A 27,500-nucleotide genomic window follows, 5' to 3' on the forward strand; every position below is an offset into this window, starting at 1 on the left:
TGTTACTAATCCTCTGGTTACTGATTTGTCTTAATAGGACATAAACCAGGAAGTGTATAATTTCCTGGCAACTGCTGGTGCCAAGTATGGTGTGGGCTTCTGGAGGCCTGGATCTGGAATTATTCACCAGGTAAAGCAGTGCCCAGCCTTTCTCTGCAAGGGGCCCAAGCCCAGGCTGCACAGAGGTAACCAGAGAACACCTTCCTGATCTCCAGAGGCTGGGGACTCGAGGCCCAAGAGAGCCAAGGGGGAGCAGGAGGATGTTTCACTCATCTCTCAGGTTCTTCTTCTTATTTGTAAATTAATTTTCGTGTCAACTTACACACTCTCCGTGTGAAGTAGTCCCTCCTAACCTCCCAGATACCTCACTTATATTGTTTTTTGGTGGTGGGACTGCCAATAGCAGGGATTGAACTCCTGGCCTTAAGTATATTAGGCAAGTGTTCTACCATTTGGTGAGCTACAGCCTCACCCCGGTAACCCATGTTTTAAAGTTGACCTATTTCTTCTACCCAAGTGTTAAGCTTAGTGTTTTGAAGATACTCAGTTCACTGCTCACCATGACCCTATGAAGTAGGGGGTATTACTGTCCACACCTTGCAGATGAGGAAAATAAGTCAGAGAGGTTAATATACTTGCCCAGGGAACGTTTCTGGATAATGATGGAACCTGGATTTGTAGCAGGTGGTCTGGCCCACAGCAAGGGCTCTGCACCACCATGCTGCTCTGCTGCCTCTGTCACCCAGGAGCCCTTCCCACCCCTGCAGACAGCTACTCTGATTCCATTTGGTCCCTTCATGGGATTCTTTATAACAGAGGTACCATAGGCCATTGGCCATGTTGACAAGGGACTCTTCTGTGTCCGTGCATGTTCCCTGGTAATATGCTTCACTTCCTTCAGAAGTTACTGTTGAGGACACTGGCTTGATATGTGTGTGTCCGTTTATTATCATTTCATATGTATGAAACCTGCCCTATCCCTTTCCAAGGTAGACCCTTCTCCCACCTCCATCCCAGGCCTTCCTGTGAGGAGGGGTCAGGCTTTCATCTGACCCCATCTGGGCCTCTGGCTCTGCTCCACTCTGAAACCAGAGCAAATAGCAGATCACTGCTCTGTACTTTCAGAACTTCGCCCTTGGTAGGACAGAGCTGTGAGATGACAGGTATACCATCCTTCAGGGGCCAGAGAGCCTCTCTCTGCAGGAGGACAGGGAGGCAGATGGATTATGAAAAGCACCCCAGTCTAAATATCCCTCATTTCACCTCTACAAAGATCCAGGCCTTATTGGCAGCTTCTAATCCAAATTTTGGGGCTGTCAGTGATAGTTGTTCACTCCTGCCTTTGGCTACCTACTCAGTGTTTAGCCTAATGGATTTATTCCTTGATAGAGAATGTTCCCAAGTGTTCATCTAGCTGGGTGTGGTGGCATATACCTGTAATCCCAGTGATTTGGGAGGCTGAGGCAGAAGGATCACAAGTTCAAGGCCAGCCTCAGCAATTTAGCAAGGTCCTGAGCAACTTAGTGAGATCCTGTCTCAAAAAATAAATAAATAAAAAGGACTGGGATATGGCTTAGTGGTAAAGTGCTCCTGGGTTCAAATCTCAGTACCAAAAAAAAGTGTTCATCCAAAGCAAGCCCCAACCCTTCCACCTCGATGCCCTGTCCTCTGTTGACCCAGCAGACCCTATTTCTCCACATTTTAGCTTTCTGGCTTCCTATTTGATTCCTTGGCTCTGTCTTTGCCCTGAATCAGGTCTCTTGTGTGATCCTCTTTGGGCTCCTTTGCATTATGTTCCTAGTTGTGGGAATAGAGACTGTGGCTTATTTACTCCTCTGTAGCTCTGGGGACAGGTGGGTAGAGTTGGTCCTTGGTGTGTGTGTGTGTGTGTTATGATGCTGAGGCTAGGGAAGCCCTTAGACTTCTTTCCAGTTGAGCAGTGCAGAAACTCGTGGCTTTTGTATTCCCACTGGCTCCCTAGTTCTTTCTTAGGGTCCCTGTGGGGGCTGGAGCTAGTTCAGAATTGCCCACCAAGGTGGGCACAGTGCCCACCCTGGACAGTATACTACATGAGACTGAGAGTATCATCAGCATCTTTCAGTTGTCACACTTAAACCAGGCCCATCACAGGACACATTTATAAGCCAGTTTATCTGGTTCTTGCCACATCCCAGGGTTAAAGTGGTGTGGATATTTTTACTACTGTATTACAAATTAGGAAACTAAGGCACTGGGTGGCATTTATAGGCCCAGGCTACACAGCAGGAACTGCTTGTGTCCCAAGACCGGTTCTTCCTGGCTACACTGGAAATGACTTGTACTAAATGGGGTCAGCCCCACAGGTCCCACCCTGGAGGAGCAGCTGGGCATGGCCAGTGGCCTGGTGTCAGTGGGGGGGGGGGGATTTTGCAAATCCCTTCTGGGTCCTACATCCTTTCTCTGCTGAGGTATTCTTGCATGCCAAGCAAGCACTTCACCACTGAGCTACCTCCCCAGCCTTCTGATGAGGTCTTCTAAGCTTAAGATCTTAAATTCTTTTTCAGATCATTTTGGAAAACTATGCCTACCCAGGGGTTCTCCTGATTGGCACTGACTCCCACACCCCCAATGGTGGTGGCCTAGGGGGCATCTGTATTGGAGTTGGGGGTGCTGATGCAGTGGACGTCATGGCTGGCATCCCCTGGGAGCTGAAGTGCCCAAAGGTAAGGTTGGTGGGCATGAATGGGGGACTGTTGGCCAGAAGGGCTGAGGGAGTAGGTCAAGCTTAAGTTTCATTTGGAGGGAGACAGGGATGAATGAGTAGAGTATTAGCAGCAGGATTCATTGACTTCTGGTTGGCATGTGGCCCAAGGGGTTGGTAATTGCCATCTTACCCACCTCATCTTCAGGTGATTGGTGTGAAGCTGACAGGCTCCCTCTCTGGTTGGACCTCACCCAAAGATGTGATCCTGAAGGTAGCAGGCATCCTAACTGTGAAAGGTGGCACGGGTGCCATTGTGGAATACCATGGGCCTGGTGTGGACTCCATCTCCTGCACTGGTGAGGAAAGTTGCCACAGGATATGGCCCTCATCCTATATTGGGCTGGGTATGGCCTGCAGTTGAACAGCAGAAGTATTGAATAACCTTCCAGAACATTGTTCAGGCAGTGTGGGGGTTGGGATAGACAGGAAGTTGTGGAGTTGACCTCCCTTCTTATAGTTCCCTTCTCCAGTCTTAGCTTTAACCCTGGGCCTCCAGGGATGAGTGTCTGCTGCCAATAGGTGGCCCTGAGAGTGAGGAAGGAAATGAAGCAGCTCCTTGGTGTGAAGAGGGGCATGCACCCCTAATAGGTGCCCCATACCCAGCAGCTCAGCCAGCCCCACAAGCCCTGTTTCTCCACAGGCATGGCAACAATTTGCAACATGGGCGCAGAAATTGGGGCTACCACTTCAGTGTTCCCTTACAACCACAGGATGAAGAAATACCTGAACAAGACAGGCCGGGCAGGTGAGCTGGCAAGGGCAGAGTGGTGTGGGCAGGATAGTTGTCCAGCATGCCTCTATGACTTCCCTTTAGGGTAAGGGGTCCTTAACCTGTTGCCTCTATGCTAACTTCAGAGGTTCTGAGAAGCCCCTGCAACTATATGACAAGCTGGGTATGTATTAGTATTCCTGAATGGGGTGTCTGGTGCTCTCTTCAGCTTCTAGAAAAATCTGGCATCCAAGTTTGAGATCCCTGCCTAAGGGTTGGATTTCATTTCACACAGAAGGATGATTACAGATGGCATTCGTGGTCTGGTCCCTGGTGCCCTCTAAAGGAAGCTCCAGAAATGACATGGACCTCCTTTGTGTAATTGCTGCCTTAGCAGGGGTAGGAGGGGAAATATATGGAACAAGAACCAGCTTCCCTGCCTCTCCCAGCAACTTCCCTGAGTTTCTAGCTTGGTTTCTTTGAAGTTCAGAGGAAGAAATAAGGTGCTGGGGTCTGGAAATGGAGGAGAGCAAGAGCCCAGTGGAGAGAGTTCAGCCTCCAGAGTCCTCTTAGAGGCCCTTTCCTCCTTTTTTTCATTGTGTGACTTCTCCAGAACTGTGCTCTCCATCTCTAGGAAGCCTTCCCTCACTAGTTAGTGCTTCTCCATTCCTGTGTCCCCATGTACCTCTCCTATCATACAGGCACGGTCCCTGCCCTGTGCTGTGTGCGTTGTTCCTTTGTGGGTTCAGTTAGTGCCTGGGGTCTGGTGTTGGGCAGGTGCCAGGTCACTGGCTCAGATGGGTGGATGGAATCTCAAGACCACATTCTGTTTCACATGCTTCACTTCCCTCCCCTGCTCATTCCAGACATTGCCAGTCTAGCTGAGGAATTCAAGGGTCATTTGGTACCCGACCCTGGCTGCCAGTATGACCAACTCATTGAAATTAACCTCAGTGAGGTAAGGAAGGAAACTGGGTTTGGGGGACTTCTGAGAGTGGGGCAAGTCCAGCCTGCACACTCAGTAGTGCTCATGGCCCTTGGTTCTCTAGTCCTCTACAGATTGCTACCTGAACCAGGCAGAAATGGAGGGGAGGGAAGAGGGGTGTTTGTAACCAATCAGAAACCCAGAAACCGGAGTTGGTTTACCCTCACCCCAACTTTAGTAGAGGCTGAGATTTCACCCTGAAGCATTGAAATTTAGAGGGCCAGGCCCAGTAGGACTTGGTCTGAGACCTACAGACCAGAGCAGACATTCAGAGAGCCAGAGGAAAGGCAGACTGAAGCAACAGAAACCAGTCTTATGAGGTTGAATGCTGGCCCTGCCACTGAGGCTCTGCGGCCTTGAGCAGGTTGCTTAATCTCTCTGTGCCACACTACATGTGTGAGAGCCAAGGCAGGTGTGAGTTCATTGGGTTTATTCGTGTAATTAACAGTCATTCATATTTATTGAGAGTTTACTGTGTGCCAGGCAGTTCACTGCGCACATCACTTTGTGTGTGTGCGTGTGTGTGAATATGTGTGTGTGGTGTGCTGAGGATCCAACCCAGGACCCAGTGCATGCTAGGTAAGCATTCTACCCCTGAGCCACTGTGCTGCCATCCTTAGCCCTTCATATTGATTAGTGTTATCACATGGAAAACATCTGCCCTTAAGTCCTTGTTTGTCAGATGATTCCAAAAACAACGTAGTTTACAGTGAGGCACATATAACCAAGTGCTGTGGTGCATAAACACCTGTAATCCCAGCTATAGGAGGCTGAGACAGGAAGGTTGCAAGTTCAAGGCCAATCTCAGCAATCTAATGAAACCCTGTCTCAAAATTTTTTTAAAAAAGGACAAAAAAGGACTGAAGATGTAGCTCAGTGGTAGTGTGCTTGCCTAGCATATGTAAGGCCCTAAGTTCAACCCCAGGCACCACACCAAAAGCATTATAGTTGGGGAGATGATGGACTTACTAGATAGGCATTCATTCCATGCCTCTGCCATGCCCTAGCTACATGACCTTGTGTGAGGCTCCTTACTTCTGAGCTTCAGCTCCTGGTGTGTGCAGAGAGGAGATGAGGACAGCCTGGTAGAGCTGGCGTATCCCAGGAGCTGATGCGAGTTCAGATCTTCTGCCCACGTATTTCCCACAGTGAGGTTTATGCTATGATGACAGGAGTCTGACTCCCTCGAGGGATCTGGAAAGGCTGTGAACTGTCATTCTCACTCAAACGTATTCCTACCTTTCTCTTTCAATTCCTTATGTCCCCATCTTCTAGCTGAAGCCACACATCAATGGACCCTTCACCCCTGACCTGGCTCACCCTGTGGCAGAAGTTGGCACTGTGGCAGAGAAGGAAGGATGGCCTCTGGACATCCGAGTGGGTGAGCACCTTCCATCTGGTTGGGTTAGCAGGTCTCTGGGCTAGCTGCTCTACCCAGGCACGCCCTATGGTGCTTCCAAAAGGAGGTACTTTCTATAAAATTGCCTTTGCTTGGTACACAAGAATATTAACGAGGAATTTTAAAAACACCTCTAAATTCAACCCCTAAGCAGAAACAAACTTTTTTGTTGTTGTTGTTGTTGTTACTGGGAATTAAACCCAAGGTATTCTACCATTGAGCCTCATTCCCAGGTGCCTCCCCACCCCCACATTGTCTTTGAGACAGGGTCTTACTAAGTTACCCGGGCTAGCCTTGAACTTGTAGTCCTCTTGCTTCAGCCTCCTGAGTCACTGGAATTACAGATGTCCACCATTGCATCTGACAAGATACAAGAAACAAGCTCTTTGAGTTACACTGTGTTTCTCTGTACATATTTCACATGCATGCATTTGTGTGTATTTCTTTTTTGTAAACACAAATCTTACCAGCCACACTTCTTTTTTACATGATTATGCATATGTGGACAGAGGTATTCAGTGTCCCTGGTTTCTGCTGCTGTGAGGTAGTATGCATGACTGTAAAGAGCCTGGACCCTGGTGCCACAAGGCCTGAGTTTGAATCCTGCCTCGGCCACTTGTTAACTGGGTACCTTGAGCAAACTGCTTTCCCCTCTGCCTGGTTCTCCATCTGTGAATCAGGAGTGATAGACTTGCCTTCAAAGTTGTCCGGAGGAGTGACAAGGTATTATGTGAAAAGTGTCTTGTATGGTATCTGGCATTAGTGTTACATAAAGCACTCACCCCAATTAGTTGAAGTAAATTTTTAATATTTAGGAAATAAATTGCCAAATTGTTAAGAGAAACTATCTTCACATCTGTAGGTCACGCAGTATTGATCAGTTTTTATTGAGTTTTATGAATAACTGACAAATACTTTAAAGAGATCTCTTGTTACCTGGATTATAAAGCAGTAAAGAAAACAGAAAATAAGACAGGCCCCAAAGGTGTATACCTGTAATCCCATCTAAATTTTTGGGCCAGTTTAGGCAACTTGGCGAGACCCTACCTAAAAACAAAAAGCACTGAGGATATAACTCAGTGATAGAGTACTTGCCTAGGGTGTGCAAGGCCCTGGGTTCCACCCCAGCACTGCAAAAACAAAAAACTGGAAATATAAAGGAAACAAATTAGACTCACTTATCAGCCCCCTACCCAGCAATGCTTATAGTTCATGTGTTTCTATTAGTATAAACCTTCTGGTGTATGTACACATGCACATGGTGTAAAATGAATTAACACTCCTCACATACGTTCAGTGTCATGGTCAGAGACTCCAGATTCTTCCCTGGAATGGCTGTTCACAGGAGCCTGCCCTTTACTGTTGGATATTTAAGTCGCTTCCTACTTGTCTCTGTTAAAAACAGTGTCTAACCAGCCCAGTTGGCAAACTCTTTGGATTAGGTCTGGATAGTTTAAGGTTGGGTAGAGACCTCTGGTCACTGTCTCCTTCTGACCCTTGACCGTACCATCCACAATACACCAGGCCTGATCGGTAGCTGCACCAATTCAAGCTATGAGGACATGGGGCGCTCAGCAGCTGTGGCCAAGCAGGCATTGGCCCATGGACTCAAGTGCAAGTCCCAGTTCACCATCACACCAGGCTCTGAGCAGATCCGTGCCACCATTGAACGGGATGGCTATGTGAGTGCCCATCTACCCCTGCCTCTGGCTCCCCTACCCCACTGCTGAGTAATGTGGCTGTAGAGTGGGACAAGCCACAGCCTATTGGGCCAGAGGGGGTGTAGATCCCAGTGGCTGCCATAGGGTTCCAGTATAGTCTTCATCCTGCAAACTATTCACCTGCCCTTTTTCCCATCAGCCACTTGCCTGCTCCTGACAGTTCCCTGTCTTCTCTCTCTCCAGGCACAGATCCTGAGGGATGTGGGCGGCATTGTCCTGGCCAATGCATGTGGCCCTTGTATTGGCCAGTGGGACAGGTAAAAAGCACAACTTTGATAGGATAGCCCCTTGTATACTGGAGTATTCATACCCACAAATTGAAGGGAGACGTTGGGGTGGAGAGAAGACTCAAGTCCAAAGCCTCTGGCTCCAGAGGCTGCTGTACATTAGAAGACCTAATTAGACAAGGGGATGCAGAGCCTGCAGGGGCACCAAGTGACTGTGGCTGAAGCCTGAACTGGCAGGAAGAAGCCAGCAAGGCCACATTCTCTTGGACACAGCCAGGGACTTGGATATGAAAGGAGGCAGCTGCCCTCGTCAGGAAACTCAGGCTTGGATCTGGGCTCTTCCTCTGTCTTCTTTGTGGTCTCAGACAAGGCCCAGTGAACCAAATACCCTCCTGGGTCATGAACAAGGCATGTGCTATAGGAACCCTGCCCATCTCATCTCAGGACAGGATAGGTGACACCATATAGCCCTAATTTTGTCCCCTTTGACCTGGCAGGAAGGACATCAAGAAGGGAGAGAAGAACACAATTGTTACTTCCTACAACAGGAATTTCACAGGCCGCAATGATGCTAATCCTGAGACCCATGCTTTTGTCACGTCCCCAGAGGTAGGACTACCTGGCCAGGCTCTAGCCTGGTGAAAAAAAGGGGTTTCAGGGCTGCTGAGGAGGGTGGCATTGAAGGGCAAAGTATTTTCTGAATAGAACCAAGGGCCCTGGTCTCCCAATCCCTCAAGCATTGTGCTTCCTGGGCACTTTCAGCCTGGGTCTCCCTCGAATCATAGGATTGTGAGATGTTGTTTACAACACAGCACTTATGAACATTGAATATGAAATCTCACTAGTTGGGATAAACCCTAGCCCTTTCTCTAGTCTATCAGGGTTACATGAGAACATATGTGGAATTCTGGCTTGCAGTTCTTTTTTCTTTTCTTTTTCTTCTTTTTTTTTTTTGAGACAGGGGTCTTCTATTTTGCTTACTATGTTGCCCAGTCTGGCCTTGAGTTCCTCAGCTCAAGTGATCCTTCTGCCTTACCCTCCCAAGTAGCTGGGACTAAAGGCACACACCACTCACTGCAGCAGCTCTAATTTCTGGATACATTTCTAATTTTTCTAGTAAAAGTTAGGCCTTGCCATTATGGTGAGCACTGAGCGAGCTGACGTGCCCCAGGCAGTTGGTAGGTTTCCTGCCTTGCCATCACTGGCACATGGCTATTCTCTTTTTTGCATGAATGTTCTAGAATGTTTGTACTTCTTTGTAAGGGAGATTGCGGCTTTTGTACTTTCCACGTGCTGTCCACCTAGGAGCATTTCATCACTGCAGAATTTCTGTGCTGGGGCTTCTACTTGTCTGCCCAGGACACAGGGGACTGAAGAATGCCACAGTAGTGTTTGCCTAACCTGTGGGAGAATGCTAAGCTTGGGCCCCAACAGCAGTGGTAAGGCCAGATGGCCTTTGCATTCTTGAGTCCTCTGCAGCACAATGGCCCATGATCCCAAAGACAGTTCTGGCCTTTTAAGAAAAGGTACTTGGGAAGAACATAGATGTTTCCTGGTTTGTGTATTTGTTTGTTAGTTTGTTTTGGTACCAGGGATTGACCTCATAGGCACTTGACCAATGAGCCACATTCCCAGCCCTATTTTGTATTTTTATTTAGAGACAGATCTCACTCAGTTGCTTAGCGCCTCATTTTTTGCTGAGGCTGGCTTTGAACTCGCGATTCTCCTACCTCAGCCTCCTGAGCTGCTGGGATTACATGCGTGTGCCACTGCGCCCGGCCGCTTCCTGGTTTTTGTTCTCAGTTTGGTCTAGGCTTCAGCTGGAATGGGGAGGGTAAATGTGATGGTTAGCCTCACCAGCAAACTGGCTTCTTCCGTTTCAGATTGTCACAGCCTTGGCCATCGCAGGAACCCTCAAGTTCAACCCAGAAACTGACTTCCTGACAGGCAAGGATGGCAAGAAGTTCAAGCTGGAGGCTCCAGATGCAGATGAGCTGCCCCGAGCGGTGAGCAGGCACTGTCACTCTACTGTCAGCCTCTGAAGGCCTGCTTCAGCCTGGGTCCCTCAGAGCCATTGCTGGTTGCTGTGTGGCCAAGACATTTCCCAGCATCTGAACATCTAGGGCTGGCCCCTCTTGTGCAGGCAGGGGTGACAATGTTAGTGAAAATGAAGCAGCTACATTCTCTGGGAGGAAGTGGCTTGGGGCAGGGGAAAGCTTACTTGCTCTGAGAGCTTTCTCTATGGGGAATGAAGATCCAGCACTCAGCATTCTCTGTCCTCTGCTACAGGAGTTTGACCCAGGACAGGACACCTACCAGCATCCCCCCAAGGATAGTAGTGGGCAGCGGGTAGATGTGAGCCCTACCAGCCAGCGCCTGCAGCTCCTGGAGCCTTTTGACAAGTGGGACGGCAAAGACCTAGAGGACCTGCAGATCCTTATCAAGGTCAGCAGCAAGAGGACTGGCAGAACTGCTGGGGCCCCCAGTTCCCTGAGCATCAGGAAAGATTAGGAACCCATTGGGAGCAAGGGTGGATGGTCAAGATGAAGGTGGGACAGGGAGGGAGGTCACTGCAGAGGAGGAAGGGCATTGTAGCCTGGGCTTCCCCTTCTCTATGGCCCAAGCCGAGTAGGGCTGGATCTGACTAGCTGCTGTCCAGGGCTCACTCATCGGACATGTATGACTATACAGTGGGTTTCCACATCTCTGGCTTCATTGACCAGGCTCCTGAAGCTGTGGATTCCTCCTGACCCCTGCTGAGCACTAGTGGTGTGGCCTATGTTTGGGAGCTGAGCTGAGCCTTTATGTGTGGCCAGGGACCTCAAACCCATGTCTGACATTAATTTATGTGTTTACTAAGGGGTCTTGTACCCCTGTGACACAGCCAGTATTGAGTCCATGTGACGTGAGATGGATCACCCAATAGCCAGGAATCCAGTGTCCCAGGCTCTCTGTGTCTAACGTGAAGTCTGTTTAATCTTCCACCCTGGACAGTTCTTAATTGAGGCCTAGGCCCTGGAGGGGAAGTGGGCAGATTCACCTATCTTCCCTTTAAGTGTCCTGTTGAGGGAGTATCCTGTCCTAGGGACAGAGAAGTTGTTGAGGGGTGGTTGTCTTGCCTGAGCCTGGTAGCACCAGGACTGCAGACTACATGTCCAGAAACTGCTTCCCTGGTCACTCCTCTTGGGTCCTGGGCCTGCCTGCTACCTGCCTCTGGAAGGCGGCTTCTTCCCTTTACCATTCACCGGCCCCATACTGACCTCTGTCGCCTCTGCTCACTCACCAAGGTCAAAGGGAAGTGTACCACAGACCACATCTCAGCTGCAGGCCCCTGGCTCAAGTTTCGTGGGCACCTGGACAACATCTCTAACAACTTGCTCATCGGTGCCATCAACATTGAAAATGGCAAAGCCAACTCCGTGCGCAACGCTGTCACCCAGGAGTTTGGCCCTGTCCCTGACACTGCCCGCTACTACAAGGTAGGGCAAAGTCAGTGAGGGGCATGGTTGGGAACCACTCTCCTGAGGGCATGCAGGGCAGGCACAGGGAAGACATGGGGAATGGAAACAGGGAGGCGGGCAACCACTTTCTCAGAGGGAACTGCCATCTGGAAGGAAGGAAGGAAAGCCCTTCAGCCACTGCCCCTGCAGCTCAGGTGGGCAGAGCTGGGTGCACACACCCAGGAGCCGATAGTGAGAGGAGCACTGTTGGCAGATGTTTGACCCAGTTCTGAGAAGAGTGTTGGAAGAAACTGTGGAGGAAAGAGGAACTGCCTTGGGAAATCAGAGAGGAGCCTGAGGCTCAGAGAAGAAAAGAGCTGTGTAGGCCTTAAGGGAATGGGCAATGAGGGTCCACGGTCAGCCTGGCCCAGCCAGAAGCCAGGGAGCAAGGAGTTTGGGGACAAGGTTAGAGGAACCAAGGGGCTGCCAAGGTTAGAGGCAGAGCCAGAGTCCAAAGCTTTTTGACTCTTTCTGCTTTGAGAAATGAACAGAACCAAGGCTAATCCCAAGTCCTGGCCCATCAGTATCTCTGGGCACCCCTTGGTGGCTGGGCAGGGCACAGTGGGTGCTCACTCCACCCCAGAGCCCATACCAGCTGTACAAGAGCCTTGTCTTCCCCTGCCTACTGCAACCACAGCTCTGCCCCACTCTGACCTCCATTTTTCTGACTCTGCATTGAGCCCCAGTGTTGTGACTTCTGTGTCCACTGCAGACAGGCAGGCAGGGCCCATGTCCACCTGCTGCTGCCCCTCAGGGCCTAGTTGGACCCAGTAGGTTCACTCTGACTTCAGCTGCCCTTCAGAGCAGAAGAGGAAAGCCCCTCCAGCCCTTTCCTCATGGGCCTCAGTATGCCCAGGGGCTACTGGGAGGTGCACGCCTTCCTCTGCCTCACAACGAGCTCCCCTTGCCTGGCAGAAACACGGCATCAGGTGGGTGGTGATTGGAGATGAGAATTATGGTGAGGGCTCCAGCCGGGAGCATGCAGCGCTGGAGCCTCGCCACCTTGGTGGCCGGGCCATCATTACCAAGAGCTTCGCCAGGATCCACGGTGAGTGGGAGTCCACACCCAGCCATACCTGCTGCCCTTCACTCAGAGTCCAAGGTCACCCACCCTGCCAGCAGCCTACTTGGTCCTAGAGCCAAGTGCCTAGCTCCCAGTCTACGTCTAACCATCAGCCCCTTCTCAGGTTTACATTGCCCAAATCCAATGTCCACAGCTTCCCATCAGTGCTGGTCTTGCTTCCAAACTTGAAGACCAGAGCAGTTGAAATCCAGGACACATAATGAGAGAGTCTGTTCTCATTGTGAACATGTCTACCAGGAAGGCCTCACAGAGACATCTGCACCAAGGCATACCCCTTCAGGTGCCCCTAGTGAAAGGGAGCATGTCACTGGGACTTTAGTAGACCTGAGCCCTCTAGTCATTGTGTTTGTTCCCAGTAGCAGGACCAGAGGTGTCTGCCAAGGTCCCAACCAGATTTAGAAAATGATATATTCCTTGGACTGGTAAGGGTCCCTGAAGGGGAAGAGGAAGGTAAGGCTGGGGACCAGGCAGACACCACCCAATTAACTGAGTGTGCCTCTGTCTTCCAGAAACCAACCTGAAGAAGCAGGGCCTGTTGCCTCTCACCTTTGCTGACCCTGCTGACTACAACAAGATACACCCTGTGGACAAGCTGACCATTCAGGGCTTGAAGGACTTTGCCCCTGGCAAGGTCAGGGGGCAGGGAAGGAGCATAGACAGGCTAGGGTCCTCCTAGGTGGAAGGGTGGGGGCAGCCACTTTCCCTTCCTACTGTCCCTGCAGCTCCTCCAAGTGAGCTGGAAGGGCCCTTAAGTTCTCTAGGCAAATCCCAGATAGGAAGAGAAGTGCCTTTCCAGAGCCAAGGGTGGAGCCAGCCCAGGCTTCCCCAGTGTGATCCACTGGCCCCAGGACCCCCCCTATGGGTAGCAGAGGCCCAGATCTGCCTAGGACTTACTTTGCCTGTTGGCCTCCAAATCCCTTGGCAACTTCAGGGCCCAAAGCAGCTACCCCAGGCTGGCTTCTCCCCTACCTTCCCATTCCTGCCCCAACTCAACCCTGCCAGTGGTCATGCTACTAGGAACATGTACAACTCTTTACCCACACCTGCCTCCCCCATTGCAGCCCCTGAAATGCATCATCAAGCACCCCAACGGGACCCAGGAGACCATCCTCCTGAACCATACCTTCAACGAGACGCAGATCGAGTGGTTCCGTGCAGGCAGTGCTCTGAACAGGATGAAGGAGCTGCAGCAGTAAGGAAGGGCCCTGCTCTGCCCCACCCCTGCCCAAGCTGGTGTCATTACAAGTGCAGTTCCACATGCATCGTCAGGGCCACTGGTCCATCCAATCATGGCTTCCTACTCCGGGATGGTGTGACCAGACGTGTTTCCTGCTCTTTCCCACTTCAGCCCACTCAGTGACCCATGGTGGGGGCTTCTTAAAATCAATTTCCAGTCCCTGCCTTCCCACTTTTAGTTTGGTTCAAATCTTGAGCAGCGCCACATGACTTTATTTATTTTTATGACAACACTCCCCTCTAAAGAAGTTTTTATTCTGCCTGATCATTTGGTGGCTGAAGGATTTTAGAGAACACTTTTTTCTTGCAAGAAAAATAAGAATCAAATTCATTGACTGTTCCTGCGTGAGTGGTGGTCTCTGCTGTTTGTACCAACTCTAGGGTTCAGGGAGGGCCTTTTTAGCCAATGTCAGTGGACACCCCACAGTCACACCTGGAGCCCAGTTGCTGCTGTGAAGGAGATGTGAGCTATGGCAGAAAGGCCCTCCCCATCACCACCTGCCTCCTGCACTTGCACCAGCTAGACAGGCATGGCCCTAGATCCCATGGTTTTCCTGGTGGGAAAGAGCCTCCTGGAGAGAGAACCCACCTTCTTCCCTTGGGCACTGATGGCATGGCTGGCATGGTCTTGTTAATCCCTCTAATCACTCTGAGGGATGGTCTGTGTATCTTACAGATAAGGTCATGACTAGAATATGCTATATACTGTTCTGTCCCTTTAGCATGGTGAAAAATAGGGTCCCCCTGAGGTTGCATAGGCTGACACTGCCCAGGACCTCCACTGGTAACCTGAAGTAAAAAGTCTCCATGGAGGCCCAACACCAGGACAAGACTCAGGCACAAGTGTCCTGGTGTCCACAGCAGTGGGAGAAAGGGGCAGGAGGACCTGTCAGAGCCATTCTCCTGCTCAGATCTGGGGCATCACTGCACTACATAGCTATACCTGCGGTCTGAGTGACAGGCACTAGGATTCCTGCTCTTCTATGGGGGATGATACCTGGGGTCAAGAAAGTCCACAGCCTTCACTTCCTCAACTCAGAGCTGGTTTAGCCAATTTCAGGGGCTTCTTCTATCTTCCAAATGCAGAGCGGGTGTATTGCCTCTAACTCAATCAACAACTGGGAGCTTCAGGACCAAAGCAGCTAGCCTAGACTGGCCTCTCTCTACTATGGAGCCAAGCTCAGCCAGCCCAAGGCCCCGCCTGGGGTGGCAGGAATTCCACAATCTGAAAACCCCACTTCTTGCATTTGGGGGGAGTTCTTCAAAAGGGATATGGGGTGAGTTAAGGACATGTCCCAGCTTGGCAACTCAGTAGATCATGACATTGGCCATTGAGACAAATCCAGGGAAGGATCTTGATGATCCTTCCCTGCAGATGCTGCCATTACTTTATTAAAATGTTACTATCACTGAAAACCACAGGATGGGACTGGATAGGGCTGGGAGTGTGGCTCAGTGGTCTCAGTCTTTGCCTAGCATGTGGCAGGCCCTATGTTCCATCATCCCCCAGCACCGCCAAAAAAAAAAAAAAAATCACAGGGATGGCAGGACTTCAGGGGTAGCGCTCTGTGGGGAAGAGCAGGGCTAGGTCACTGGGGAGGGAGGAGGACATGCTGGCAGAAGTGCTGACCCCTGCCCCTTATGGTCCTGGGTGACATGGACTCCTCAGCATCTGCTCAGGACCAGCTGCACCACCTTCCCCAGGGCTGAGGTAGGGTCTACTGGATGGGCAAGTTCCCTGTCGAACCCCGGATCTAGTTGCTGGTCCACCACGAGAGAAGGCCCAGGCCAGGCTCACTGATGGATCCCTGCCAGAGAGAGAACAGGTATGTTTCACCACCATTTAGGGCTTAACTACCCTGGAGAGGCGATAACAGGGACCCACCCTTGATTCACAGCAGAACCAGCATAGGCAAAGGAGAGGTGAGGCACACAACAGCCATGGGGCTGTAGGGAAATGGGGACCCACATCCGTGATGGCACAGTGGAGCACGTGGGGCACAGACCCCTCTTCTGCCCCTCCCCTCCTGAGGTCTGTAAGGAGAGTGCTGGTTTGCTGGCCCCAAGGCCTCAGTGGGATCAAGCACCGGTCCTCACCCCCAGGCCCACCCCCAGGCCCACCGTTCTAAGCCATCTGTGGTTTAGTCCTGCCAGAAAAGCTGACAGTCCATGAGGCTTGGCCTCCAAATATGTACAGAGGGAGCAGCCCCCAGGCCACTCTTCCCTCCTGGGCTTGTTTCTTCCCTGCAGCCCCGGTGGCTTGTGCAGCATGGACCCTTGCAAGCAAGGCACTAATCCCGCCCACCCTCTCCAATATTCATGGCAACTTTGGCTCCGCTGCCCTAGCCTTGAGAAACAGGGATTTCGATTTCGGGGATAAGTGACAGGCCAAGACCACACAGGTCCCTGACCTGCTGGAGAGCAGGTCCTACAGCAGAACTTCCAGGGAGCCGCCCATCACTGCACACTGGGCTCTCCTGCCTCCCAGTGATTCCTGCTGCACCATCAAAACCTCTCACCACAAGTGTGTATGGAGCCTCCTTCTTTGGCAGCTCCTCATTGGAAGAGGTGGCCTCCGCAGAGCTGGGCCCTGTAGGAGACGTGTCCACAAAGCTCTCATCCACCACTCGGAAGCGGATCTCCTCACCAGTGTCCATGTACAGGTCGTGTGCTCCCTCCTCCGTCTCATACTCCCACACCCACACCTGTTCTGCTTCATCACTGAGGGCTCAGGGTCAAGGCCACAACCAAGCCGTGAGGAGCACAGAGTTGTGGAGTCCTCCTAAGCACCCACCCCAAGAAAAAACAACCCCAAAGATGACATCACTTTGGCTGAGAAGTCACAGGAAAACCAGGTGGGACTGGCTGCAGTGTCTGTTTCCAACAGTGAGAAGCAGGAGTTGCTGCTGCCAGGGAAACACTGGGACCACAGCCAGCCCACCTCTCAAAGAGTGACTGAGGCACCTCACGCCACTTCTCATCCAAGCCTTGTGACAACCCAAGGGGCAGGTAGCTTAAGGGCTTGTCCAGTTCTCAGGAGGGTGAGGTGGTTGGGAGGTTACCTGCCTAAAGCCCTACCATTGATGAGAGTAGCAGCCAGGCTGGGTCAGGTGTGATGTCACACCAGGCAGGGCAGCACCCCCACCCCCACCACCCCCTCCTCTCCTACCCCAGAGCCCACAATGAATCACACTGCCTTCTAGTGGCAGTCCCACCACTGGGCACTGCCTCCTCTACCAGGCCCCTTCTGGCCCCTGGCTACAGTTCCTCCAGTGAACAGCTCCACAGAAACAGACAAGTGCAGCCAGTTGCAGCACTGGGATTGGGACAATAGTGGGCCTGGAGAGGAAGACTCGCACCTAAGTAAAGTGAATCAGAAGAAGAGGGTCCCACAGCCCTATTCTACCATCAGCCTGCTACCTGCAGACAAGGGCACATGGAACTGAGGTCAGGTGGAAAGCAGAGGTGGGTCAGCATACCCAGAGCACAAGGGCTGCAGGGGGACAGCAGTGTCAGGTCACAGGATATGAAGGCCACCACAGGAGCAGGTACCTTCTATTGAAGAGGCCTAACTCCTCTGTGACCCACTTTTACCTTGGAAGGATACAACTTGGCAGGCTGCTGCAGTGACTCTGGGGGGATGAGAATGTCATCAAAGAACCCTAGAGAGACTGGAAGAAACGGAGATGACTGCATGAGACAGGGCCCAAGAAGCCAGCCAGACAATAAGGGGTCTGCATGCTCAACAGGCACATCCCTATCCAGTGTGCCCATGGGACTGATGTCACCATGGGATTTAGCCCTTCTCACCTCAGATCCCCACACCTCTGCCTACATCACACACCAACCTGAGCAGCTCTGGGCAAAGCTCTAAGCACCTGGTACCCCAAACCTGAGGTCTGAGTTATGGCCTCATAGTGAAAGCCGATGGCCAGCTGAGGTCCTTGCTCAATACCTGAAAGTGGGAGGGAGCTGAGTATACCTGTGCTTGGCCCTGAAAGCTGAGCAGTCTCCTCCAACAGCACAGGAAGATCTGCTTCCATATCTGAGCACCCCACCCCCCAACCACATGCACAGCACAGGCTACCTGCCCCCAGCCAGACTGCCCGAGATACTCAGGGTCACCTCACCATGCACTCCCTCTGGGCTGCAGCCCTTGATCTTCCCAATCAAAATCTCATCCAGGAATGGGTGGAACACCACGTAGCGAAAATGTACTGAAATGAAGGCAGCACGTTATTGACCAGCAGGCACAGGAGGACGACCTTGGAGACTGGGGTTGCCCATGCTCTCCACAATCCCTCCTCACCACCAGCACACTGACCCAGTGGTCAATGTCAAGTCCTCCTGCAAATCCACACCCTTCGGCTAAGCCCAAGAGACCCTCCCTCACCCCCAACAAGGTCATAGCTTGATCCTTTGAGGGACCAGCAGCAGCAGCTGCTCTGGGTCTGTGGGCTGGCTCCCAAATCCATATGATAAGCCACACCTGAGCCCACACTCTGGGCCATGGATGACTCCAAGTCAATTCCAACCTTCCTCCAGGCTCTGCTTTAAATTCTAAAAAGGGCAACTGGCAAAGGAAATCAGGTTTGGAAACAAATTCCTATCTCCTGATGACTATTGAAGTTTGCCCAGGCACAGCACTGACCTGGAACAGGATGCTAAAAATGCCCTGAACTTAGGGGGTAGAGTGGGTGTGGTGTGACAGCTCAGCAAACATACCTCTGTGGGTTTTCAAGACTACCTCAGGTGTCCCCACTCTCCTTATCTCGAGAAAAAATACCAGCTATGGTCCATGCCCACATTACTCTGACCCCAGGACCTAGCAGGACCGTCCCCCACATGACCAATACTCAGCTTGGTTTAATGAATCCTCAGATTCTCTACCAGGTGTGCACCAGCTTGGGCATCAGGCTTGTGGAGGCAGACAGCACATAATGGGGTGCCCAGGAAGCTCCAACTTTTTTTTTTTTTTGGTACTGGGGATTGAACTCAGGGGAACTCAAACACTGAACCACAACCCCAGCCCTATTTTCTATTTTATTTAGACACAAGGTCTCACTGAGTTGCTTGGCACCTCACTGTGGCTGAGGCTGGCTTTGAACTCACAATCCTCCTGTCTCAGCCTCCCAAGTTGCTGGGATTACAGTCGTGTGGCACTGCACCCGGCTCCAGCTTTTTCTTGTATTTTATTAGAGACAGGATCTCACTGAATTGCTCAGGGCATCCCTATGTTGCTGAGACTGGTTTTGAGCTCGCAATCCTCCTGCCTCAGCCACTGGGATTACGGGTGTATGCCACTGCGCATACACATCCAAAAGTCGGAAGCATACAATGGACAGCCCAAGTGTCCATCTATGGATGAATTGTACACAAATGTGGTGCCCATACACATGGGATTATAAACCCTAAGGAAGAGGGCTGGGGGTGCAGCTCAGTGATAAAGCCCCTGCCTTACTTGTGTGATGCCCTGAGTCCATCCCCAGCACCCCTCCCCCACCAAAAAAGGAGAGTTTGGCCTGCACAGTGGCACGTGCCTGTAATCCCAGCAGCTCAGGAGGCTGAGGCAGGAAAATTGTGAGTTCATAGTCAGCCTCAGCACTTTAGCAAGGCTCTAAGCAACTTAGCAACACCCTGTCCCTAAATAAAACATAAAAAGGGCTGGGGATGTGGCTCAGTGGTTGAGCACCCCTGGGTTCAACCCCCTGTCTCCAATTTAAAAAAAAAAAAAAAAAGAAGAGTTTGTTCTTAGTTGTGGGCTTAAGCAAAATTTGTGCAAGAATAAGTAAGGTTGCTTTGGGGTATAGTAAATTTCTGCAAAAAGGATACTATGATTCTTACTCATGTCATGGTCAAGTTCACAGGGCCGAAAGCAGAATGGGGGTTTCGAGGAACTACAGAATAAGAAGACAGTATTTAATGGGAAGGGAATTTCAGCATAGGAAGATGAGAAAGTCTTGGAGGTAGATGGTGGTAACAATAATAATAGCCAGGTATCGTGGCACACACCTATAACCCCAGCAGCTCAGGAGGCTAAGGCAGGAGGATCACAACTTCAAAGTCAGCCTCAGCAACTTAGCAAGACCCTGTCCCAAAATAAAAAATAAAAAGGGGTAGGGATGTATCTCTGTGGTTAATCCCCCCTGGGTTCAACCCCTGGTTCCAAAATGTTTTTTTTAAATTAAAGTAATGGGAATGTAGATCATGGTAAAGCACCCATGGGTTCAATTGCCAGTACTTTGGGGTGGCAGGTGGGGAGACATAATGGGAATATATTTAATATCACTGAACTGTACACACAAAAAAGTTAAATCATTAAATTTTGTTACACACTTTTTATCAAAACAGGGAATAAAAAAGAAAAAGAAAAACCACCAACAGCAGGCTGCTCAGGGCTGAGTGGACAGAACAGAGCATTAGAGGGGGAGGCCAGGACCCAGGCTTGGCGGGCACCAGGTAGAAGTGCTCTAAGTGATTGTGGATAAGCCTGGCAAGTCAAGGTCAGTGTCTCAAATCATGAAAGCTGAAGTCTTCTGAGTACCCACCACACAGGAAGTTTTGCAGAAGAGTCTACTCGTGTACATTTAATGAGTATGCACTGTTATACTATTGGAATATATGGGGAAATGGAGTTTCAGAGAGCTAAAGCAACCTGTCCTAGGTGACAAAATGCAGAAGCACCTAGCAAATGAATATTCCTCAAAGCAGAGGTAAAGGCAGGACCTATCCTGGTGCTGTGGCCCCGTGCGGCACTTGCTCCACCAGACCAGAGCCTTGTGGAAAGCAGAAAGGGAACAGCAGAACTGTGCCTGGGGACAAAAGCCAGCATCAGAATCAAACAGCAACTGACCTCACTACAAAATAGCAACTCCACCTGCATGGTGCTCAGTGGCCCATGAGGAACTATATTATCAGAGTTACCCTACTGCACTCACGGAGAAAACAAAACCAGGAAGCGGAATTACCTGCCAATGCCCCCATCCAGGACCAGACCCAGAATTCACTTCTAGTCCCTGTGATGTGCCTACCCAGCGCTCAGCGCCGCATATTTGTTCCCAGGTGGAGAATGATGAAGATCAATGGGCAGTCGTACACAGAAACAACCAACCAACCATGCAGAACTTCCCCAAACCAGACTTATATCTGGAAGCTCAGGTACCTAGGGCCACCTGCTTTCTGGACAACCAGAGGTCACTTAGAGCCAGGGCTCAGCTCAGCTCCTTCTCCTGGAAGCAGCCCTGCTGGTGGTTTTCACATCACAGTCTTTGTTTTCTGCTCATGAAAATGCCCCTAGTCCACTCAAAGACAGCCTATTTCTTAGGGCTCCCTATGGAGCACAGTAACATCCACCTGAATGAGTTAAGCCCTGGATGCCTGCAAGGGCCCAGGCAGTCCCAGCACATTCTGGAATCCCTGGGCATCCCCGTGCTGAGAGGCTGACAAGCAAAGGCTAGGACAGGGCTCCTTGGCCACAGGCTGTGAGAGCATCACAGGGCCCTCAAAACTGCCTCACTTCTGCTCTCAACTCTGATCCATGGTCTGGGCAGGCTGAGAATCTGCATTTCCATCACATGCCCAGGTGACAGCAAGGCTACAGACCTACACTCCAACAAGCTCCACACATCTCCATCAGGACCACGCCCCAGGCCCCTCTCCTCCTCTAACCCTGCCCTCCCAGATGCACACCCCTTCAATGTGACAGCATTTTCTCCCATCAAGAGGTGGAGTCTCTGGGGCTGGGGTTGTGGCTCAGTGGTAGAGCGCTTGCCTAGCATGCGTGAGGCGCTGGGTTCGACCCCCCAGCACCACATAAAAATAAATAAATAAAGGTATTGTGTCCATCTACAACTAAAAAATACATTTAAAAAAAAAAAAAAAAGAGGTGGAGTCTCTCCATCTCTTGCCCAGGGCCTTGGCCACATGACCCTCTGGCCACTGGGATTTAAACAGAGGCTGCAGAAGCGCTTCCTCAGGGAGCTTTGCAACCTTGAAACTGCCAAGCCCAGAGTGGCCTACTGAAAGATGAGACCACAGGAGGACCCAGACCAGCCAGGCTGCCACTAACCAGAACACACAGCCATCCTACATGGCCCAGACCTGGCCAAGCCACCCCAGAAGAACACCACCTAAATGACCCAGAGCATGGAGAAAAGCAATCCAACTGGAGGAGTACATGCTAGGTGCTATGGTCCTGTCCTAGGAGCTCTACCATGTATTAACCCCATCCTCACAGCAGTCCTGGAATATAAAATCTCTTTTTTTTTTTTTTTTTTTAAGGAGAGAGAGAGATTGAGAAAATGAATATCTTTTTTGTGAGCCCATAGCATGCCAGACACTCCACCCTGGAGCCACACTCCCAGCCCTTTTTTCATTTTATTTTGAGACAGAGTCTTACTAAGTTAAGTTGCCCAGACTGGCCTGGAACTCATGTTGCTCCTGTCTCATCTTCATGAGGGGCCAGAATTACAGGCCTGTGCCACCATACCCAGCACAGGCCACATTTTCAACAGCTATGTCCTCCTGCTTCTCAAGGTCACCTGCTTCCCCCACCCTGCAACCCAGCAATGGCCTGGCCTATCTCCTATACCGGGTGATGAGCAGCCCCAAGGATGGGCAAAGAGCAGGGCTGGGCAGTAGAAAAGACCCAAAGGGGCACAGATGTGGAGCCCCAATCACAGAGCTGGAGAGGTCTTGAAAATCACTTAGTTTACCTCCAATTTCTTTTTCTGGTACCAGGGATTGAACTCAGGGGCACTTGACCACAGAGGCACATCCCCAGCCCTATTTTTGAATTTAGAGACAGGGTCTGAGTTGCTTAGCACCTCACTTTTGCTGAGGCTGGCTTTGAATTTGCGATCCTCCTGTCTCAGCCTCCCAAGCCACTGGGATTACAGGCATGCACCACCCTGCTGGCGTTACATCTTATTTTTTACAGATGAGAAAACTGAGGCCCAGAGAGGGCATGAATCTGCCCACTCTTATGGCATCAACTCTTGACACAGTCAGGAATGGGCCCAGGTCTCCCACCACCTGCAGTTTCTTTACAGCTTGACCTCTTGCTATAGAATTGAGCCCAGGAAATGCAATGCCCTAGGAGGAGAAGGTACCCACCTTTGGTATGTGAAGCGCCATCCCCTGGGAACACATAGGCATCCTCCAGCTTGGTGATGTCAAACAGACAGATGCAGAGTCCCACGTTGTACACAACCTGTGTGCATGTGTACACATACACGTGACTATGAAGTCCAGTTCCCCAGGAGTACCTCTGGAGACCCTCATAACCATAAGCAAGTTGAGTATCCTCTTTTAAATGGAAATGAGTTGGGGCTCTGCAGGAGGTAACCATAGTAGGGAAGCTCAGGACACAGGGCTCTGGAAAGAGCAGGCCCATGGTGACAAGACAGATCCAGCCTCCAATGCCAGCTCTATCGTTCACTGTGTGACCCCTAATGCCATCATATTGCCTCTTGGAGCCTGTTTCCCCATCTGCAAAAATGAAATACCAGCTACAGTATTGTTAAATTAATACAGAGATTGGAGTGAAGCCCTATCTTAGTGTCTGGCTCAGCCACTGCAAAAACAACCAAGTGAGGATCCCTGGTATTACCAGTGAGGACTGGGGCAGGAATCCTGGCTACACCCACACGTTCCAACATCCCAAAGTCCACGCTGCAGCTTGCAGCCATTGAGTGGTAGAACCACAGCTAACTCCACTATGCTCACAATGTGTCACACACAGGCAGTTGTAGGGAATGTGCTGGCACAGTGACCAAGGGCCAAGACCCTAAGACAGGACAGAAGATCCCATGGCCCCAGTCCCACACCACAGTGCTCCAAACACCTTGTCTACTATGTCCAGTATCCACCAACAACACTATAATATCACCTCCTAGTAACAGACCTTGCAGGAGCTGTTCAGGGATTAGCAAGATACTCAGAGAACTGAGCTGTGGGCAGACCTCACTGCCACAAGATTGTGAAAGCCAGCTGGCTCAGGAGGCAGGTGAGATGCCCTTCAAGGACGCTAGGCCTTTTCTGTGTGGCCTCCTCTCAGACTCCCTAGTTCAAATATAGAAAGATTTGTCTCAAAAGGACTATGCCCCAGGGGACTACATTCCCTTCCTATATTTTTACACCTCTCTCTACCATGTTCACACCTCATTCCTCCACAAATCTTCACCTTCTACCTCACAAGGTAACAGAAACATCCACTAAGGGTTCCGTGAGTTCCATCTACCATCTAAACACTCCCAGATCTATACACTGCCATCCTTTGATCTCAACCTATTTTGAAGGAATCTTCCTCCTGTCTAAAGTCAACCAGTCTTCCTCTGGCTCTTTCCCAGCCCATCACCTCCTGCTGCTCTACCCATGAAGACTGAAACTCTGACTGTGAAATCGTATGGGGATGCAGACCTATCCATCTTCCAGCCCACGCTCCTCTCACCCTTCCCAAACCTATTAGCTTCCTCATGTCCTTCCACAGGGCCTTTGCACATGCTGATTCCTCTGCCTGCACAGCTCTTCTCTATGCCTGGCCCACTCCCAACTCAAAAACAAATCCTCCAGTTGGCTCCTCCTCACCATAACATCGCCTCACAATCAGATGGCTCAAGTGCCACCTCCTCAACAAAGCCACCTATCCCTCTCAAGTTCATTTTGTTCCACAAGTGTGTGAATACCTGTTCTTCATGATATTTATATCAACTCGTCCTCATATACTTAACTGCGGGGGTCCTCCTTAGTCATTTCTGCTTTTCTCACCATAATCAATGATTATGGAGCATTTACTCTGCCAAGCTCTGGCTAAGTGTGGAGATACTGCAAGGAAAAAAACAGACAGGTCCCTGTCCTCATGGAGAGGAAAAACAAAATGCACTCAACAAATAAACAAAAAACAAGAATGTAACAGAGGAAAGAAAAAAGCAAGGTGTGGTGGCATGCCTGGGATCCCAGCAGCTCAGCAGACAAGTTCAAAGTTAGCTTCAACAACTAGCAAGGCTTTAAGCAACTCAAGGAGACCTTCTCTAAATAGAATATAAAAAAATACTGGGGGGCTGGGGATGTGGCTCAAGCGGTAGTGCGCTCGCCTGGCATGCGTGCGGCCCGGGTTCGATCCTCAGCACCACATACAAACAAAGATGTTGTGTCTGCCAAAAACTAAAAAATAAATATTAAAAATTCTCTCTCTCTCTCTCTCTCTCTCTCTTTAAAAAAAAAAAAAAAAAAGATACTGGGGATGTGGCTCAGTGGTTAAGCATCCCAGGGTTCAATTCCTGGTACCAAAAAGAGAATTAAAAGGAAAGATAATGATGACACTGGACCACTGGGCAGAGGGCAAGCACAGAAGGATAGGAAGGCCCCTCAGGAGCTAGCACTGAGGCAAACAGGCATGGCACATAGAAGATGTGCAAACATGTCACAGGAATAAATGGATAAATCTCCTGACAGTGAATTCCATGCCACTAGAACTCTCCATCTTTACAAAAAATAACAAATGGTAGGTAGAAGAGCATTGTCCTCATTTTGTAATAGAAACTGAGGCCCAGAGGGAGTGACTTGCCCAAGATCGCAAAGTGATTTGGAAGTGTGGAACCCAGCATTTATCTGTTACAAAACCCTTTAAAAGTCCATTTTCTCTTCTGATCCCCTCCTCAATCCTTGTGAGATTCGGAATACCCCCATCCCGTTTCCAAGCGGCGGCAAGGAGGTCCTGAGACTTTCAGCTCCTTGCCCAGGGACAAGGCTGGGCATGACCGTGACCAGGTCTGCAGCGGGCGGGGCCGGGCGGTACCTTGTTGGCCAATTTCTTGTTCAGCTCCTCGGCAATAGAGTCGTTGAGCTTCCTCTCAAACTGCCACGGGGGGATTCGCACGGTGTCCACCATTTCCACCAGGACGAACATCCCGGCCTGCGCCTGGAGCTCTGGGAACCGGAGAGCAGGTCACGCACCAGGGTCAGGGGTGTGGGGACCCTCAGCCCCATGGTCCCGTCTCAGTTGCTGAGACCCCCCCCGCCCCCGCCGCCCTGCCACAAGTCAGCGCCACGCGCCGCCACCACGCACAGCGCACCCGCACCCACCTGCCCTGGTGTTGCCAGACTGTGCGCGAGATTCCGAATTCCGTCACTTCCGAAGAGACGACCAATAAGAAGGCTCCGCCCGCCCCCTAATGCGGGGCGGGGCTACTACAGACTCTTGAGAGGGCGGGGCTACTACAGGCTCTTGAGGGGGCGGGGCATGGAGATAAACGAGGCGGGGCCTCCCTCAGCTGCGGAGCGGTCACCCCTGGGCGGAGCGCTTTCCGGTTGCTAGGCGACCTGCAAGCTCTCCCGGCCCTTGAGTGGCGCTCCTGGACTGTACTGCAGTACCTTCCTTCCAGGTCTCTAGCGGTTCTCTGCTCCGCATCCGGTGCGATCCTTTCAAATCACAAACATCATGCTGAAAACCCTTCGGTACTCTTGAGTTGTATCGGGGAGTTGCCGAGAAAGGGGCACTAGGAACTTTACTGGGACAATAGAAATGTTCTGGGTCTTCTTTTAGGTGGTGGTAACCATGATGAATACAATTGCCCAAACTCAGCGAACCCAGCACTTAAGATCTTTGCATTTAGGGCTGGGGTTGTGGCTCAGTGGCAGAGCCCTTGCCTCGCACATGTGAGGCATTGGGTTTGATTCTCAGCACCACATAAAAATAAACAAAGTAAAGATATTGTGTACATGTATAACAAAAAAGTTTTTTAAAGTCTCCTAATATTAATAATAAGATCTTCTCATTTAGCCTGGCGCGGTGGCGCACACCTGTGATATCCCAGCAGCTCGGGAGGCTGAGGCAGGAGGATCACGAATTCAGTGGTCTAATGTTCCTGAGTTCAATCCCCGGTAGTCACCGCCCCCCCCCCGAAAAAAAAAAAAAAAACTTTGCATTTAATGGGAGAAAGACTATACCTAAATTTAAAACTAATAGGAGTGGGGGCTGGGATTGTGGCTCAGCGGTAGAGCGCTCGCCTAGCATGGGCGGTCACGGGTTCGATTCTCAGCATCACATAAAAATAAAGGCATTGTGTTGTGTCCATCTACAGAAATAAATAAATAAATAAATAAATAAAAAGATTCTCTCTCTTAAAAAAAAACTAAAAACTAATAGGGGCAGAGGATGTAGCTCGGTAATAAAGTGCTTGCCTAGCATGTTTAAGTCCCTAGGTTCTATCCTCATTACTGCGTAAATAAATAAATGCTAATAAATTGGGACAAAATAAAACTCACAAGACTTATCAGGACCCTGTCTCAAAAATAAAAAGGTCTGAGGATGGAAGTCAGTGTAGAGGGTCAAAAACAAAAACAAACACACACACACACACACATAAAAAAAAAACCCACCTCAGTAACATTCCATTGAATTAAGAATAAGTCCAGGGCTGAGGATATAGCTCATGGAAAGAGTGCTTGCCTCACACGCACAAGGCCCTGGGTTCAACCTCCAGCACCACAACTCAGGAAGCTGAGGTGGGAGATGGTGAGTTTGAGGGCACCTTGGGCAACTTAGCAAAACTCTCTTTCAATATAAAAACTAAAAAGGGCTGGGGATATGCCTCAATGGCAGAGTTTCCCTGGGCTCAAACCCGAGTACAAAATTGGTCTTTGGAGGGCTGGGGTTGGGGTTGGGGCTCAAAGGTAGAGCGCTGTATGTGTGAGGCTCTGGGTTCGATCCTTAGTACCACATAAAAATAAAATAAAGATATTGTGTCCACCTATAACTAAAAAATAAATATTAAAAAATGTATCTTTGGGAATACTTGAAAAGGCAATTTCCATCAATGAATTTGCTGATTTCCCAAGCATAGAGATCTCTCAATGAGACTGGCTGCAGTGCTACTGAATGTGGCTTTCACTACA

The 27,500-nt window shown here is 50.4% G+C and overlaps 2 protein-coding genes across 3 annotated transcripts in view; one reads left to right on the forward strand and one right to left on the reverse strand.

The window, feature by feature from the left end:
- Aco2 (aconitase 2) overlaps positions 1 to 13,944 on the forward strand; it is a 48,309-nt gene extending 34,365 nt beyond the window's left edge. Inside the window, exons 4-18 of the mRNA XM_046429511.2 lie at positions 38 to 130; positions 2,544 to 2,702; positions 2,889 to 3,039; positions 3,384 to 3,488; positions 4,319 to 4,410; positions 5,713 to 5,818; positions 7,361 to 7,518; positions 7,741 to 7,814; positions 8,282 to 8,393; positions 9,668 to 9,790; positions 10,074 to 10,229; positions 11,072 to 11,263; positions 12,200 to 12,332; positions 12,878 to 12,999; positions 13,430 to 13,944. Coding sequence (XP_046285467.1) covers positions 38 to 130; positions 2,544 to 2,702; positions 2,889 to 3,039; positions 3,384 to 3,488; positions 4,319 to 4,410; positions 5,713 to 5,818; positions 7,361 to 7,518; positions 7,741 to 7,814; positions 8,282 to 8,393; positions 9,668 to 9,790; positions 10,074 to 10,229; positions 11,072 to 11,263; positions 12,200 to 12,332; positions 12,878 to 12,999; positions 13,430 to 13,564 — 1,911 coding nt within the window. The 3' untranslated portion in view covers positions 13,565 to 13,944. The remainder of the gene's footprint in view (positions 1 to 37; positions 131 to 2,543; positions 2,703 to 2,888; positions 3,040 to 3,383; positions 3,489 to 4,318; positions 4,411 to 5,712; positions 5,819 to 7,360; positions 7,519 to 7,740; positions 7,815 to 8,281; positions 8,394 to 9,667; positions 9,791 to 10,073; positions 10,230 to 11,071; positions 11,264 to 12,199; positions 12,333 to 12,877; positions 13,000 to 13,429) is intronic.
- A 972-nt stretch (positions 13,945 to 14,916) lies between these two features.
- Positions 14,917 to 25,746, reverse strand: Polr3h (RNA polymerase III subunit H). 2 transcript variants are annotated; one of them, XM_046429512.2, is made up of 7 exons: positions 25,689 to 25,746; positions 25,402 to 25,532; positions 22,719 to 22,815; positions 17,735 to 17,821; positions 17,212 to 17,275; positions 16,124 to 16,325; positions 14,917 to 15,412 (listed from the first exon to the last, which is right to left on the reverse strand). In XM_046429512.2, the coding sequence occupies exons 2-7, from the start codon at positions 25,510 to 25,512 to the stop codon at positions 15,359 to 15,361; spliced, it is 615 nt and encodes a 204-aa protein (XP_046285468.1). In that variant the 5' UTR covers positions 25,513 to 25,532; positions 25,689 to 25,746; the 3' UTR covers positions 14,917 to 15,358. The 2 variants fall into 2 exon arrangements, with proteins under 2 accessions (XP_046285468.1, XP_046285469.1); XM_046429513.2 differs by lacking the exon at positions 17,735 to 17,821.
- Positions 25,747 to 27,500: the final 1,754 nt, after the last annotated feature.

Source organism: Marmota monax, unplaced genomic scaffold (genome assembly GCF_021218885.2).
Source record: "Marmota monax isolate L192 unplaced genomic scaffold, Marmota_monax_Labrador192_F-V1.1 WCK01_AAM20220418_F8-fsc00051, whole genome shotgun sequence".
NCBI classification, from domain to species: domain Eukaryota; kingdom Metazoa; phylum Chordata; class Mammalia; order Rodentia; family Sciuridae; genus Marmota; species Marmota monax.

Coding starts and splice junctions, on each gene's coding strand:
- Polr3h (XM_046429512.2), bottom strand. CDS start 25,512: ATGTTCGTCCTGGTGGAAATGGTGGACACCGTGCGAATCCCCCCGTGG. Junction 22,816..25,401: donor ACAAGAAATTGGCCAACAAG/GTACCGCCCGGC, acceptor ACATGCACACAG/GTTGTGTACAACGTGGGACT. Junction 16,326..17,211: donor CTGCAGCAGCCTGCCAAGTT/GTATCCTTCCAA, acceptor CTGAGCCCTCAG/TGATGAAGCAGAACAGGTGT.